The sequence below is a fragment of the Hyla sarda genome, chromosome 1 (genome assembly GCF_029499605.1).
Source record: "Hyla sarda isolate aHylSar1 chromosome 1, aHylSar1.hap1, whole genome shotgun sequence".
Lineage (NCBI taxonomy): Eukaryota > Metazoa > Chordata > Amphibia > Anura > Hylidae > Hyla > Hyla sarda.
The window spans coordinates 183,136,645-183,149,897 of NC_079189.1; the positions used below are offsets into that span (position 1 = coordinate 183,136,645).

Sequence of the window (13,253 nt, forward strand, 5' to 3'; positions counted from 1 at the left end):
AAATCTTTATCCATCCAGTACTTATTAGATGCTGAATACTACAGAGGAAATTCTTTTATTTTTGGAACACAGTGCTCTCTGCTGACATCACGAGCACAGTGCTCTCTGCTGACATCGCTGTCCATTTTAGGAATTGTCCAGAGCAGCATATGTTTGTTATAGGGATTTTCTCCTAATAGGGCGCTCCGACAGTTCTTAAAATGGACAGAGATGTCAGCAAAGAGCACTGTGCCCGTGATTCAGCAGAGAGCTCTGTGTTCCAAAAAGAAAATGATTTCCTCTGTAGTATTCAGCAGCTAATAAGTATTGGAAGGAGTAAGATTTTTTAATAGAAGTAATTTACAAATCTGTTTAACTTTCTGGCACCAGTTGATTTAAAAAAAAAAAAAAAAAAGTATTCCACCAGAGTATCGTTTTTCTATCCACATGCCGACTCACGTGCAGTGCCCAGGTTAAGCACTGGTGGATGTTATCAGTTCACTAGGAGTCAGAGTTTTGAGTGGAATTTTCATGTTTAAGGTCACTTTTACACACCATGCTAGTCTCCGTATTGTAGCAAGCACATGGAGATGCTGCTCTAAGAAGTGGCAAGTCTACATGCTGGCTGCAGTTATCGGGGAATCTCAAGTACAAGTGGCTACTAGTGCATCGCAATTCCTTAATAATAGCAGGCAACACCTGGACCTGCCACCACTTAAAGCAGCATCTCCATGTGCCAGCTACAATACTGAGAGTGGCAGCTGTGTGCTGCCATGATCATGTCACTGATATCAATTATACAACTAATGATTATTATTGGTGAGTGTAAATGTACTTTAAGGGTCCTGCGTACAGTAATTTGCTGTGTATTAGCTGCTGCGTATTTTCCTATCCATTGAAGACAACAGTAATATAGTAACATAGTTCATAAGGTTGAAAAAAGACCAGAGTCCATCTAGTTCAACCTATGTCCCTAATGAGTCCCTACTGAGTTGATCCAGGGGAAGGCAAAAAACCCTCAAATATGGCAGTCAGAATAAATCTCTGGATCAAATGCTGTCCCTAAATATCTGGTATACATAACCATCAATGTTATTATTCTCCAAAAATGCATCCAGACCCCTTTTGAACTCTTTTACAGAGTTCACCATGATCACCTCCTCCGGAAGAGAATTCTACAGTCTCACTGCTCTTACAGTAAAGAACCCCCATCTGTCCTGGTGTAGAAACCTTCTTTCTTCAAGACGGAGAGGATGCCCCCTTGTTATAGATACAGTCCTGGGTATAAATAGATCATGGGAGAGATCTCTGTAATGCCCCCTGATATATTTATACATAGTTATTAGGTCGCCCCTAAGCCTTCTTTTTTCTAAACTAAATAACCCCAATTCTGATAATCTTTCTGGGTACTGTAGTCCTCGCATTCCCCGTATTACCCTGGTTGCCCATCTTTGAACCCTCTCCAGCTCCACTATATCTTTATATCAAAATGTGTCGCAATAACTCCTTATTTTGGCATCTCCACCCAATTATTTGGATTTTCAGTATTTATTTTGTTTGTGAACGTGGCAAGCTGCTTTGCATATTGGATGGCAGTATTGAAAATGTCTTACAGATATTTTCATAAAGAGATCTTTAAAGAGGCTGTCCAAGAGTTTTACTAAATAAAACAAACTGTAGTAAAAAACTGTACTAAAAACTGTAGCAACATTTTTTTAAATTAAGTTTACTCATCTGTGAAATCTTTTGTCATCTCAGAGTTATAGAGTTGGCAATATTCTTTCAAATGCGCCCTTCCTGGCACTTTGCAGTATTTGGGCTGAGTGGTCATTTTCTTCATTATGCCATATCGGGAGGGATGCCTCTGTATAGTTTTAAGCGGTTACAGTGCAAAAAGTGTTTTGTCTGCAACATCAACTCTCTTTACTAGCAGAAAGGGACCCACACGGCTACACAATTTAATTATTGTGCAAAATCCAATAAAGCAGATAGCAGTGGGCCATGTCGTGTATGGTGGGTCCTATCAGCACATAACAAGTGAAAGAAACCGTCTGTGCCATTGGGGGAGAGTTGTTGAAGGTATCTTCTTTCTTACATACTGGAGGGGAAGTTCATAGAGTATTTGCAGGGGAATATTGGAACAGCAGGTAGTATTGGACAAATTATGACAAGCTTTCATAGGTCCTTAGGAAGCTGCCATAATGGCCTCCATAAAATCGGCCCCTGACCAGGTAATATTACTGACAGTGATTACATTCCTTTTTTTGCTCATGTATAGCACCATATTCTGCACACTATATTGTTACGCCGAGCGCTCCGGGTCCCTGCTCCTCCCCGGAGCGCTCGCGGCGTTCCTCTCTCTGCAGCGCCCCGGTCAGACCCGCTGACCGGGAGCGCTGCACTAACATTGCCGGCGGGGATGCGATTCGCATAGCGGGACGCGCCCGCTCGCGAATCGCATCCCAAGTCACTTACCTGTCCCGGCCCCCGGCTGTCATGTCCTGGCGCGCGCGGCTCCGCTCCTTAGGGCGCGCGTGCGCCAGCTCTCTAAGATTTAAAGGGCCAGTGCACCAATGATTGGTGCCTGGCCCAATTAGCCTAATTAGCTTCCACCTGCTCCCTGTCCATATTATCTCACTTCCCCTGCACTTCCTTGCCGGATCTTGTTGCCTTGTGCCAGTGAAAGCGTTTAGTGTTGTCCAAAGCCTGTGTTTCCAGATCTTCTGCTATCCATATTGACTACGAACCTTGCCGCTTGCCCCGACCTTCTGCTACGTCTGACCTTGCCTCTGCCTAGTCCTTCTGTCCCACACCTTCTCAGCAGTCAGCGAGGTTGAGCCGTTGCCGGTGGATACGACCTGGTTGCTACCGCCGCAGCAAGACCATCCCGCTTTGCGGCGGGCTCTGGTGAATACCAGTAGCATCTTAGAACTGGTCCATGCCAATCCCTCGCTGACACAGAGGATCCACATCCAGCTAGCCGAATCGTGACATATATATGTCACACATTCATTTTTTTTATCTCACACATCTACCTTAACAAAAAGTGTTAAATGGCCAATGTCACTAAAATAAACTTAAAATATTGTGTTCCTTTATTTAAAAGAAAAATATTTCTAATATACTTCTGTTTAAAATTTTTACTCTTTTACTATTTTTTTTTTAAAGCCTTGAATATATGGCCACTAGGGGTCTCCCTTCTAGTCCCAGCCGCATTCCATGTCTGCACAGGACCTGACTTTGGTCTCATGCCGGCCAGGAAGTGCGGGGGGACCTCAGCTCTGCACAGCGTTCACTCTCTGTCCTGTCAATCATGCAGGGAAGAGCGAATGCTGTATGCAGATGTGCTGAAGGTCTGGTCTGATCCCAATACACGTGCAGAGAGTAGGAGAGGGAAAACAGCCTGCAGTGAATGGCTGCCTCTTCTATACTGCACTCCTAGTGCGAGCGCAGCATAGAAGAGTGAGGATGGATGTTCACCCCGGCAGGGCTTAAGATGGCATTGATCCTCTTTTAACCATCAGTCTTAATGGCAATTTTGAAACACTTTTTTATTTCTTCTTAAGGATTTTCAGACGTGGGTGGACAATGTGGATGAACATGGCTTTGTACTGGTCTCATTTGGGGCTGGAGTAAAATATCTATCTGAAGACATAGCTGAGAAACTAGCAGGAGCCCTTGCCAAACTGCATCAGAAAGTCCTCTGGAGGTAAGATTTTCTATATCCCCCTTTATATATAATGTCAAAAAAGTCCTTTGGAGGTAAGATTTACTATATCCCCCCTTTATATAATGTCAGAAAGTCCTTTGGGGGTAAGATTTACTATATCCCCCCTTTATATAATGTCAGAAAGTCCTTTGGAGGTAAGATTTACTATATCGCCCTTTATATAATGTCAGAAAGTCCTTTGGAGGTAACATTTACTATATCCCCCTTTATATATAATGTCAGAAAGTCCTTTGGAGGTAAGATTTAGCATTTTGATACATAATAGAGCATCAGAAACTCCTTTGAGGTGAAGATTTACTATATTATTACATAACAGAACGTCAAAGTCCTTTGAGTGTGAGATTTACTATATCCCCCCCCCCCCCCCCGCCCATAATATAATGTCAGAAAGTACTTTGGAGTTGTGATTTATTATATCCCTCCATAATAGAGCATAAGAAAGTCCTTTCTCTAACACAATCGGCAACACCTGCAGATGTATCGTAGATTTTGACTTCCCTATAGAGGTCAATAGAGAAAATTTGCCATAAGTACACATTGAATTCAACAGTTTAAATGTGGTAGATGTAAAATTTCCACATACATTTTATACAGAGTTTTTCCCCTGTACGTGGCTGAGATTTTAGAAATCATATCTACTTTGCTGGTACTGTAAATGTGGTGGATTTTTAAGTGAAAATTTTTATGTGGCGATCTTGCGGCAAATCCACCACATGTGGCTGTACCCAAAGAGGATGTTCACCCAGCTTTTTTACTTTAAATCAAACGCATTTGTTTCTCAAGTTACAATATTAATTACAATATTAATTGGTTGGATGACCATGGTAAGTTGAAACCATAACTCTATGGAAACCTTGTTATTGGTTGTGAAGTCTCCAAGATGTCAGCCAAAGATAGGAAAAAGTGAGAATTAAAGAAAATAAATAAATAACTAATACAGATAAATAAAGTCCTTACATAGCCCTGTACAGTACCCAGAATGCCCCAAAAAAGTTAAATGAAGCTTCCCCCTCCGGGTGTCCAAAGAGCAGCTAACCCTTGCACTGGTAAAGTGTAGTACAGAACATATAGTACCTCCCTGTACTTTAGGGAGGCGCTACCAGACAGGTAGTCAGTGCATATGTTCCAGTAATACAGGTGTTTTACCAGTAAAATGTCCATTCTGATTGGTCAGTTCTTCCAGACAGACGGTTCAAAGATCTGGACTGTCCATAGCATTGTATGTTCAGTATGGTTTCAATGTCCAGAAAAGACTATTGTATGTAGAAAATATTGTAAGTTACCTGAGGCCATTGTATGTTGCCTGCAAAATGTGTCTGTTTTAGCTATCAATCACAGCTCAGCATTTATTTCTAAAATTAATCTGGTAAAATTAAAGCTGGGCTGGGATTGATTGCTGTAGGCAAATAGACACATGTTTGTCCAATAGAGATCAATAAACCTGGGCCAATGTTTTTAACAGCTAAACATACTGGCTTTTGGAATTATACCTCAAACCATTGAAAGAAAATTGTTATGCTGAAAGGGGTATTCCAGTGGAAAACATAATTTTTTTCAAAATCAAAAGTTAAACAGATTAGTAAATTACTTCTATTAAAATAATCTTAATCCTTCCAGTACTTATCAGCTGCTGTATGCTCCAGAGAAAGCTGAATAATTATTTTCAGTCTGACCACAGTGCTCTCTGCTGACACCTCTGTCCAAGTCAAAAACTGTGCAGAGTAGGAGAAAATCCCCATAGCAACCCTCTCCTGCTCTAGACAGTTCCTGACATGGACAGAGGTGTCATCAGAGAGCACTGTGGTCAGACTGAAAATAATTACTTAACTTCATCTGAAGCAAATAGCAGCTGAAAAATACTGGAAGGATTAAACTTTTTTTTAATAGAAGTAATTTACAAGTCTGTTTAACCTTCTGGCACCAGTTGATTTGAAAAAAAATAAAAATAAATATATATATATATATATATATATATATATATATATATATATATATATTGTTGGGACTGCATGAAGATAATAAAAAAATATTTATATATTCACCTACCTCAGTCCCCTGGAGTTCCTGCTGTAATGTCATCCAGTCTGGATATTGCAGATTTTTTTTGTAATTTTTAATTAATTTAATTTGAATTTATTTTAATTTTTTTTTGATTACCCATTCTGGAGAGCATCGAGCTGGCGGTCCTCTGCCAGGCGAGATACCACCTGTTCAAGCCCCTGCCACTCAGCGCCCCCCTTACTGTGAAAGTGCAAATCTTTCATTTAATCAGTTATGGTTCATTGTTATCGCTTCAAGCTGTTTCATTGGATTCTTGTGATAATTCCACAGGTAATATGACATTGACTACCATAGGGCCTCAGTCTTGAAAAGAATACACCATTTTTTTAAATTAAAGATTTATATTAGATTCCCAAGTTTAATGTCCTGGCATTTACTTTGAACTAATACTGTATCACCATAAAATCCAATCTAATAAGGAGTTATATGGCGGCAGGAGTTACATGACAGAGCCTAGAGGTGTCACCAGCATGAGGAGACCATAATCTGGCAGAATGACACAGCCTGGAATTGGCAGAAGCAAGAGGATACCATATAGGAGCTGAATGACACAGCCTGCAGTTAGCGGCAACATGAAGAGACCATAGGGCCTAACAATCCCTAAGATTAAAAGATGAATTTTCAAATAAAAATGTAAGATTTATGGTAACTAGTGCTACCATAAAAATGTTTAGGTAATGTCCCAGGCCCAGCAGCATCAGTACACCATATAGTGTCTGAATGACACAGCGTGGAGCTGGCGACAGCATGAGGAAACAATAGGGCTTCACAATCCCTAATATTAAAAGATGAATTTTCAAATTAAAATGTAAGATTTATGGTAACTAGTGCTACCATAAAAATGTTTAGGTAATGTCCCAGGCCCAGCAGCATTAGTAAACCATATAGTGGCTGAATGACACAGCGTGGAGCTGGCAGAAGCATGAGGAGACAATAGGGCTTAACAATCCCTAAGATGAAAAGATTAATTTTCTAATTTAAATTGAAGATTTATGGTAACTAGCGCTACCATAAAAATGTTTAGGTACTGTTCCAGGCCCAGCAGCAACAGTAAAACATATGGTGGCTGAATAACACAGTGTGGATCTGGCGGCAGCATGAGGAGAACAAATAGTGGCTGAATGGCACAGCCTGGAGTTGGAGGAAGCATGAGTAGAACATATATATTGGCACAGCCGGGAGTTGGCGGCAGCATGAGTAGAACATTTAGTGACTGAATGACACAGCGTGGAGGTGGCGGCAGCATGAGGAGACCATATAGTGGCTGAATGGCACAGCCTGGAGTTTGCGGCAGCATGAGGAGACCATATAGTGGCTGAATGGCACAGCCTGGAGTAGGCGGCAGCATGACAAGAACATTTAGTGGCTGAATGGCACAGCCTAGAATTGGTGGCAGCATGAAGAGAACATAAAGTGGCTTAATGATAAAGCGTGGAGCCAACGGCTGCATGAGGAGACCATATAGTGGCTGAATGACACAGCGTGGAGGGGGAAACAGCATGAGGAGAACATATGGTGGCAGAATGAGACAGCCTGGAGGTGGCAGCAGCATCAGGAGTCCTGAAAGTTACCCGGTGACAGAGTGGTGCAGTGGGTTGTAACTGGGGAGCAGCGTCTTAAAACTGTTTGGCACTATCCATATTTGTGAAGTGCTGGTGTGGCACCATGGTCAATCTACTCTGATGCATCAGGCATTGGTGGGTGGAAATCCTGGTGGATCCATGCCTGATTCATCTTCACAAAGGTAAGTCTCTCCACTGCTCCTGCCACCCCACCCCTCCACAGCAGCCATGGCAGTGGAAGGTGAGTGCAGAGGGCCCCCCCACTGAGTCAGACCTGTGAGAGGATGGACGATGTCACTGATAGGCATCGGCCAACTGACTATGTAGGATGTCTCTGTAGTAGGTCAGTTTGTCCTCCCTCTCAGTGGTTGTAAAAAAGGCCCCCCTTTTGTGACGGAAGCGAGGTTCCAATAAGGTGGAGAGCCAGAACTGATCCAGCTGTGGAATGGTGACAATTCACTTCGCAAGCAAGTGAGGATGCATCGTGCCATTTGTGCAAGTGACTCAGAGGGACTCTCTGCCTCCATCTCCACTGCATACTGCTACGGTGTGTCTGGGTTCGCTGTCTCCCCTTTCTCAAAACCTTTAGCTCCTCTGGCTGCTCCTGCTCCTCCTCTCATGTCAGATGACTAGAAAAACTGTCATTTCTTGAAACCTAAACTGTGCTCCTCCACCTCCTCCAGTTCAGCGCCCACAGAGCTCATGTGGCCATGAGATGTAGGCACCACGACTCCAGTGCTCTGACCAACCATCATTTCCAACACCTGTTGTGGGAAAAGAAGCAGTGGAATGATGTCTTTCATCCCTTAATTCGGACAACTGACTAATAATGTAGCTTCCTCAAAGGGCCTGAGCAAACGGCAGGTGTCATGTATGAGCTGCCACTGGTTTACATTGAAGTTACACAGGGGAGTACCCCTATCCTCTTGGATCATCAAGAAATTGGTAATGGCTTTTCTCTGTTCGTATAGTCGGTAAAACATATGGAGGGAGGAATTCGAATGTGTGGCATCTTCGCAAATCAGACTATGTTGGGGGTTACCGTTCTGACGGTGCAGCTAAGGGAGGGTGTGCTTTGCAATGTACGAGTGGCAGTAGTGCATGCAAAGTTTCTTTCCCATTGTTAGAATGTCTTGCAAATGGGGGGAACACTTCAGGAACCGCTTGACAACCAGATTGAACACGTGTGCCATGCAGGGCGCATGGCTCAGCATTCCTTGTCGCACCGCAGACAAGATGTTCTTCCCGTTGTCAGTCACCATGGTTTTCCCATTTCCAATTTTTGTGGAGTAAACCATGCTCCGATTTTTTTATGATTGACTTTTAGCAGTTCCTTCACCAAGGCAACCATGTGAAGAACAGCGTGACACCACCGTACCCTGAACACATGGTATGCTGAAGGGGCACTGAGCTTGTCCGTGCAGTGGAGGCTGAGGACACAGTGGAGGATGAAGAGGCGGAGGACCAACAACCTGAGAGCATGGACGAGAGAGCGCCGCGACCTGTCCAAGTTGGTGTTGTGGCAGTGCAGGAACCCCATTTACCCAGTGGGCCGTAAAGAACATGTATTGTCCCTGACCATAGTTAAAGCTCCAGAAGTTGGTGTTGCCGTGAACTTTGGTACACACCGAAATAATCAAGGACTGGGCCCACCTTCTCTTCCGCAAAAATGTGCAGGGCTGGTACTGTCTTCGTCGCAAAGAAATGACGGCTTGGGACTCTCCACCTAGACTCGGCACAAGCCATCAGTTCTCTGAAAGGTGTCCACCACTTGAAAAGGGAGGGACTGCAGCATCAACAACTTGGACAGGAGCGCATTTAGCTTCTGTGCCGTTGGATGAGTGGGTGCATACTGTTGTCACTTGGACATGGCTTCGCCGATAAATTGCTGGGGAATGACTGACTAAAAGTAGGAGGGTATGACACACAGCACCCTTCGGCTGAGGTGGTGGAGCCTTGGCTGGCTGAAAGAGGGAGCGGTGTGTCACTGGGTGATACCGCAGGCTGGACCACCACATCGGAGCCACGGTTCTCCCAGGCCGCTTTATGGTGGCGCAGCCTAAGTTGATGCAGGGCCGTGGTACCAACATTGGGACCCAGGCCACGCTTTACCTTCTGCCGACACATCTTGTATGTGGCTAAGTTAACCTCCTCCGGATGCTTGATGAAAAGCTGCCACACTGCTGAGTAGCTGATTTTTCCATCAACAGTCCGCACTAATTGATTGCTACTGCCGCCGTCTCCAGGAACCCCTGTTCCACTACGTCCCGGGAAGGTAGACTGCCGTGAAGCAGGTGGTCTCCCCCGGGCAGGTTTGGGTCCAGAATTTCTACTTCGGCCACCATGCTGACTGCCAACCATGCTACCACCTTGCTGGCTCAGCAGCTGCCTCACGGACAACCTGCGACCCTCTTCTCCTGATGAGGATGAAGCCCCTTCTGCACCCAGCTCCCAATTGCGATCGGCTTCATCATCATCAACAATTATCTGCACGTCACTGATGTCCTCCTCAGGTTCCTCAACAGGACCCTGCTTCAGGACCCTGAATGCTGGCAACACCTCCTTCCATGTCATTCTCCTCATTACTACCTGCCTGCCTAGCGGAGAAAGCGGCAGATGTCTCCTCCACTTGTTGGCTGGGCAGTAGCAACTGACTGTCTTCTATTAGATTGTCCTCACTGAATAGTGGAGCTGAACCCTCAGCATAAGATACTTCTGTAGGGGAGGGAACAGCATAGGACAGAGGCAATGAGAGGACAGGGACTACTCCCAGGCCAGGCCAACTGAGGGTTGTGTCTGAGGAACTCACCGACTGTTGACTGGGGGTATCAGATGTCACTTATGATGAAGTGGATGACCGTGTTAACCAATCGATGATGCAGATGGTTTGCTGGTCGAGACACGGCCGCTAGCTGATACCTGGAGATCAGGCCTCTCGCTGCAACTTCTGTTGCCACTAGCCCCTAGTCTGCTGCGACCTCTGCCTGCGCCACATGAATTTCGGCCTCTGCCACTCCTCTGTGCATGTCCTGGCACTTCTCTGCCTGACATACTTAATGAGTATATGAGGGGAGTACAATACGCTTCACTACGCTTAAAACAGTATTTGTTTAGAACAGCAGTAGGTGTGTACTTTTGGCTTTCCTTTCACAGTATATAGGCTCTTGAGAGTTTAATAGGTACAAAATAGTACACCACTTAGATGTAGGTATGTGGTATGCCCTTATGAGGGCAGAAAAATGTGCTACAGTACACTTAAAAAAGTATTTGAGTACAACACCAGCCGGTGAATACTTTTGCCTGGACTTTCACAGTATCTAGGCTCTTGAGATTTTGAAAAAATGTGCTCAGTGGCCACTAGATGGCAGTGGTGCTTTAAATGACAACTTCTGTGTACTTTTTACATTCCTTTAATCAATTTATTTTGAGGCTGTTACACAGACTATTAGGAATGGACTCCTGAGTATGTATTATACTGTCTACAGACTAGTATAACCAGCAGACCATTTGTTGTGAAACAAAGAAACAGAGCGGTGTTAAAAATGTATACCTCCCTCCTCTCCTAACATTTCTCCAGCTGAGCCAGCTTCTTCAAACGTATGAGGCAACACACAGTTCTCTGCCCCTCTCTGTAATACAACGCTGTAGGCAGTGACTGGGAGGTAAATTATTGCAGTAAGAAATCTTTTCTGTGATAAACGCACTGCTTTTTGTCCAACAGTACGCTGATGTGACTCGGAGGTGAAACGCTGCTGGAAAAAGCTTTTCTGTGTAGCACACAGCGCAGTCTGTCCTAGCTCTCTGCAGTGAAATGATGAAGTGACTAGCCGGAATATGGCTGCCAATTATATAGGGCTGTGACATCCCAGGGGTGACTGGCTGCTGATAGGCTGCATCCTGCATGTGATTCAGTGTCATCCCGCCTACCCTTGTTCCCGCCTTCCCAGGATTCCTTGCCCCACGTCCTCACATGTGGATCTGCCATTCGTATTGAATTTTTCATGAAATTCATAATGAATTTGGATTCGTCACATTCTATTCACTCATCTCTAGTGATACACAGCAAGTTGCCATCTCGTATTATTTCTTTCTGTATACGTCTTTTATAAATTATTTTTAGTAATGTTTTTATCAATATTTACATAGCGAATACAGATTTATGTTTTTTTTTAGTAGTTGTACAGCTATACTAATCAAGGCCCTTTAGTTGTAGGTTTGGTTGATTGTGGTCAAAAGGGACCCCATTAGAAGAAAATGGGTAACCCTATGTAGGTTTTCTTTCTATTTCATTTGGGAAAGCATACAGACACAACAGCGACTAACAGGATTGCACATTTCTCTGTAAATACAGCAATAAGGATGGCTCATCATCATTCCCCTCACAGCCGCCAGCCTGTTGTGCTTGAAAAAAGCAGAGTGAACCAGCATGTGTAATGTCCCAGTACAGAACATGGTCCTGTACTACCCTTAGGCCCAGTCAGGTTTAGACCCTCAATGACCTGGGGGCTCCCCTGCATGGTATCCCCCTTTTGTTTACAGAATGTTGTGTATACTGCTTTAATGTATAGACAGGATCCTAATGTATAGATAGAGCAGAGGACCTGTGAGAGGTTGTCTCAAGGACCTGTAAGTCTGTCACATGTTATGTTATGCAGTCACATGTTCTCCCAGAGAGCACCAGCTTAACCTATGACCCGCAGCTTGACCAATGGGCCTTAGTCCAGACCCACACTATATAAAGGGGCATCCATTACAATTCACTTCTCTTCCTTTACTGAGAACCAGCCAGTGCAGATATCTCAGTGCTGGTGATCAGCTACCTGGAAGGCCACAAAGCTACAGTCATTCCAGTAAGTAAAAAGTCTATGTCTGCTGTCACTACAAGTAGTCAAGTCCTGCACATAGTCAAGCCTCAAGATAATTGTCAACAAGTATAATTGTTCCCAGCCAGCTGCGAGGTCTTCTGAGTTCCTGGCCACCTCTCTGGGAACAATTATACTTGTTGACAATTATATTGAGGCTTGACTATGAGCAGGACTGGTTGTGGACTCTCCTTTCCTTAACTAGCCATTGGGATAGCGGAGATACCATTCGTGTGGTCCCGGTACCAAAAACCACTCTGGTGTCACGAACACTAGGGGTTAATAACATCTTGCCCCCGGGGTTAATACCATCTGATCCCACCACCTACACCGCTACACCCGTGGTCCAGCCATACACTGGTGGTCCACCACACATACTTGGGAAAATGCTGCCCGGCAACATGTTTGGCTGTGTGCTACTCATTTTCCTTGGCACATTCTAGAGTGGCATAACACAGAATATTCATACCAGAGTATGGAATTCTGTTATAACTGGACTACCTGAACCTGTTGGAATGCATTCCGACGCACTTAACATTTGCCAGCCCTGGTCACAGAGCACCCAGGCAGGTTAATATAGTGAAAGGCAGTGCCTACAGGGCTGTGTGCATTGTGGCTCACTGTGTATTTGTTGTGCTAGGTGCAAGAGCACTGTGTGTAGCCACCAGTCGGCTGTGCTTTAAAGAAGTTTACTGTCCTGTCATACTACATATGATGTGCATTACACTTGTATGTCATAAATTACAATAAATTTATTTTGCTAGTTTGGGTTATGTTTCATGAGCCAGCAAGGTGTTTTAACTCTATGCAATGCCGCCAGCTGGTATTGATATAAGGCTTTGCCAACATGTTTTGTTGCACTTCTGTGGCGTGCTCTGGTATGGCACAAAATGTATCTACAGTAGAAGGGACACCTGTCAATGCCTGGATTCCCTTCTCCTGTATTGAGCAGTGATGCAAACAATGCAATGAACTGTACATTCCCTGGGCTTGGTGCACTGTCCTCGCCTCACGGCCCACTGTGCTTCAAAGAAGAGATAACTAAATCTTGTGACGCCA

At 44.3% G+C, this 13,253-nt stretch overlaps 1 protein-coding gene across 1 annotated transcript in view; it reads left to right on the top strand.

The window, feature by feature from the left end:
* The window catches only part of UGT8 (UDP glycosyltransferase 8), a 110,960-nt gene that overhangs the window by 79,038 nt on the left and 18,669 nt on the right, over positions 1-13,253 (top strand). Inside the window, exon 3 of the mRNA XM_056565480.1 lies at positions 3,546-3,688. Coding sequence (XP_056421455.1) covers positions 3,546-3,688 — 143 coding nt within the window. The remainder of the gene's footprint in view (positions 1-3,545; positions 3,689-13,253) is intronic.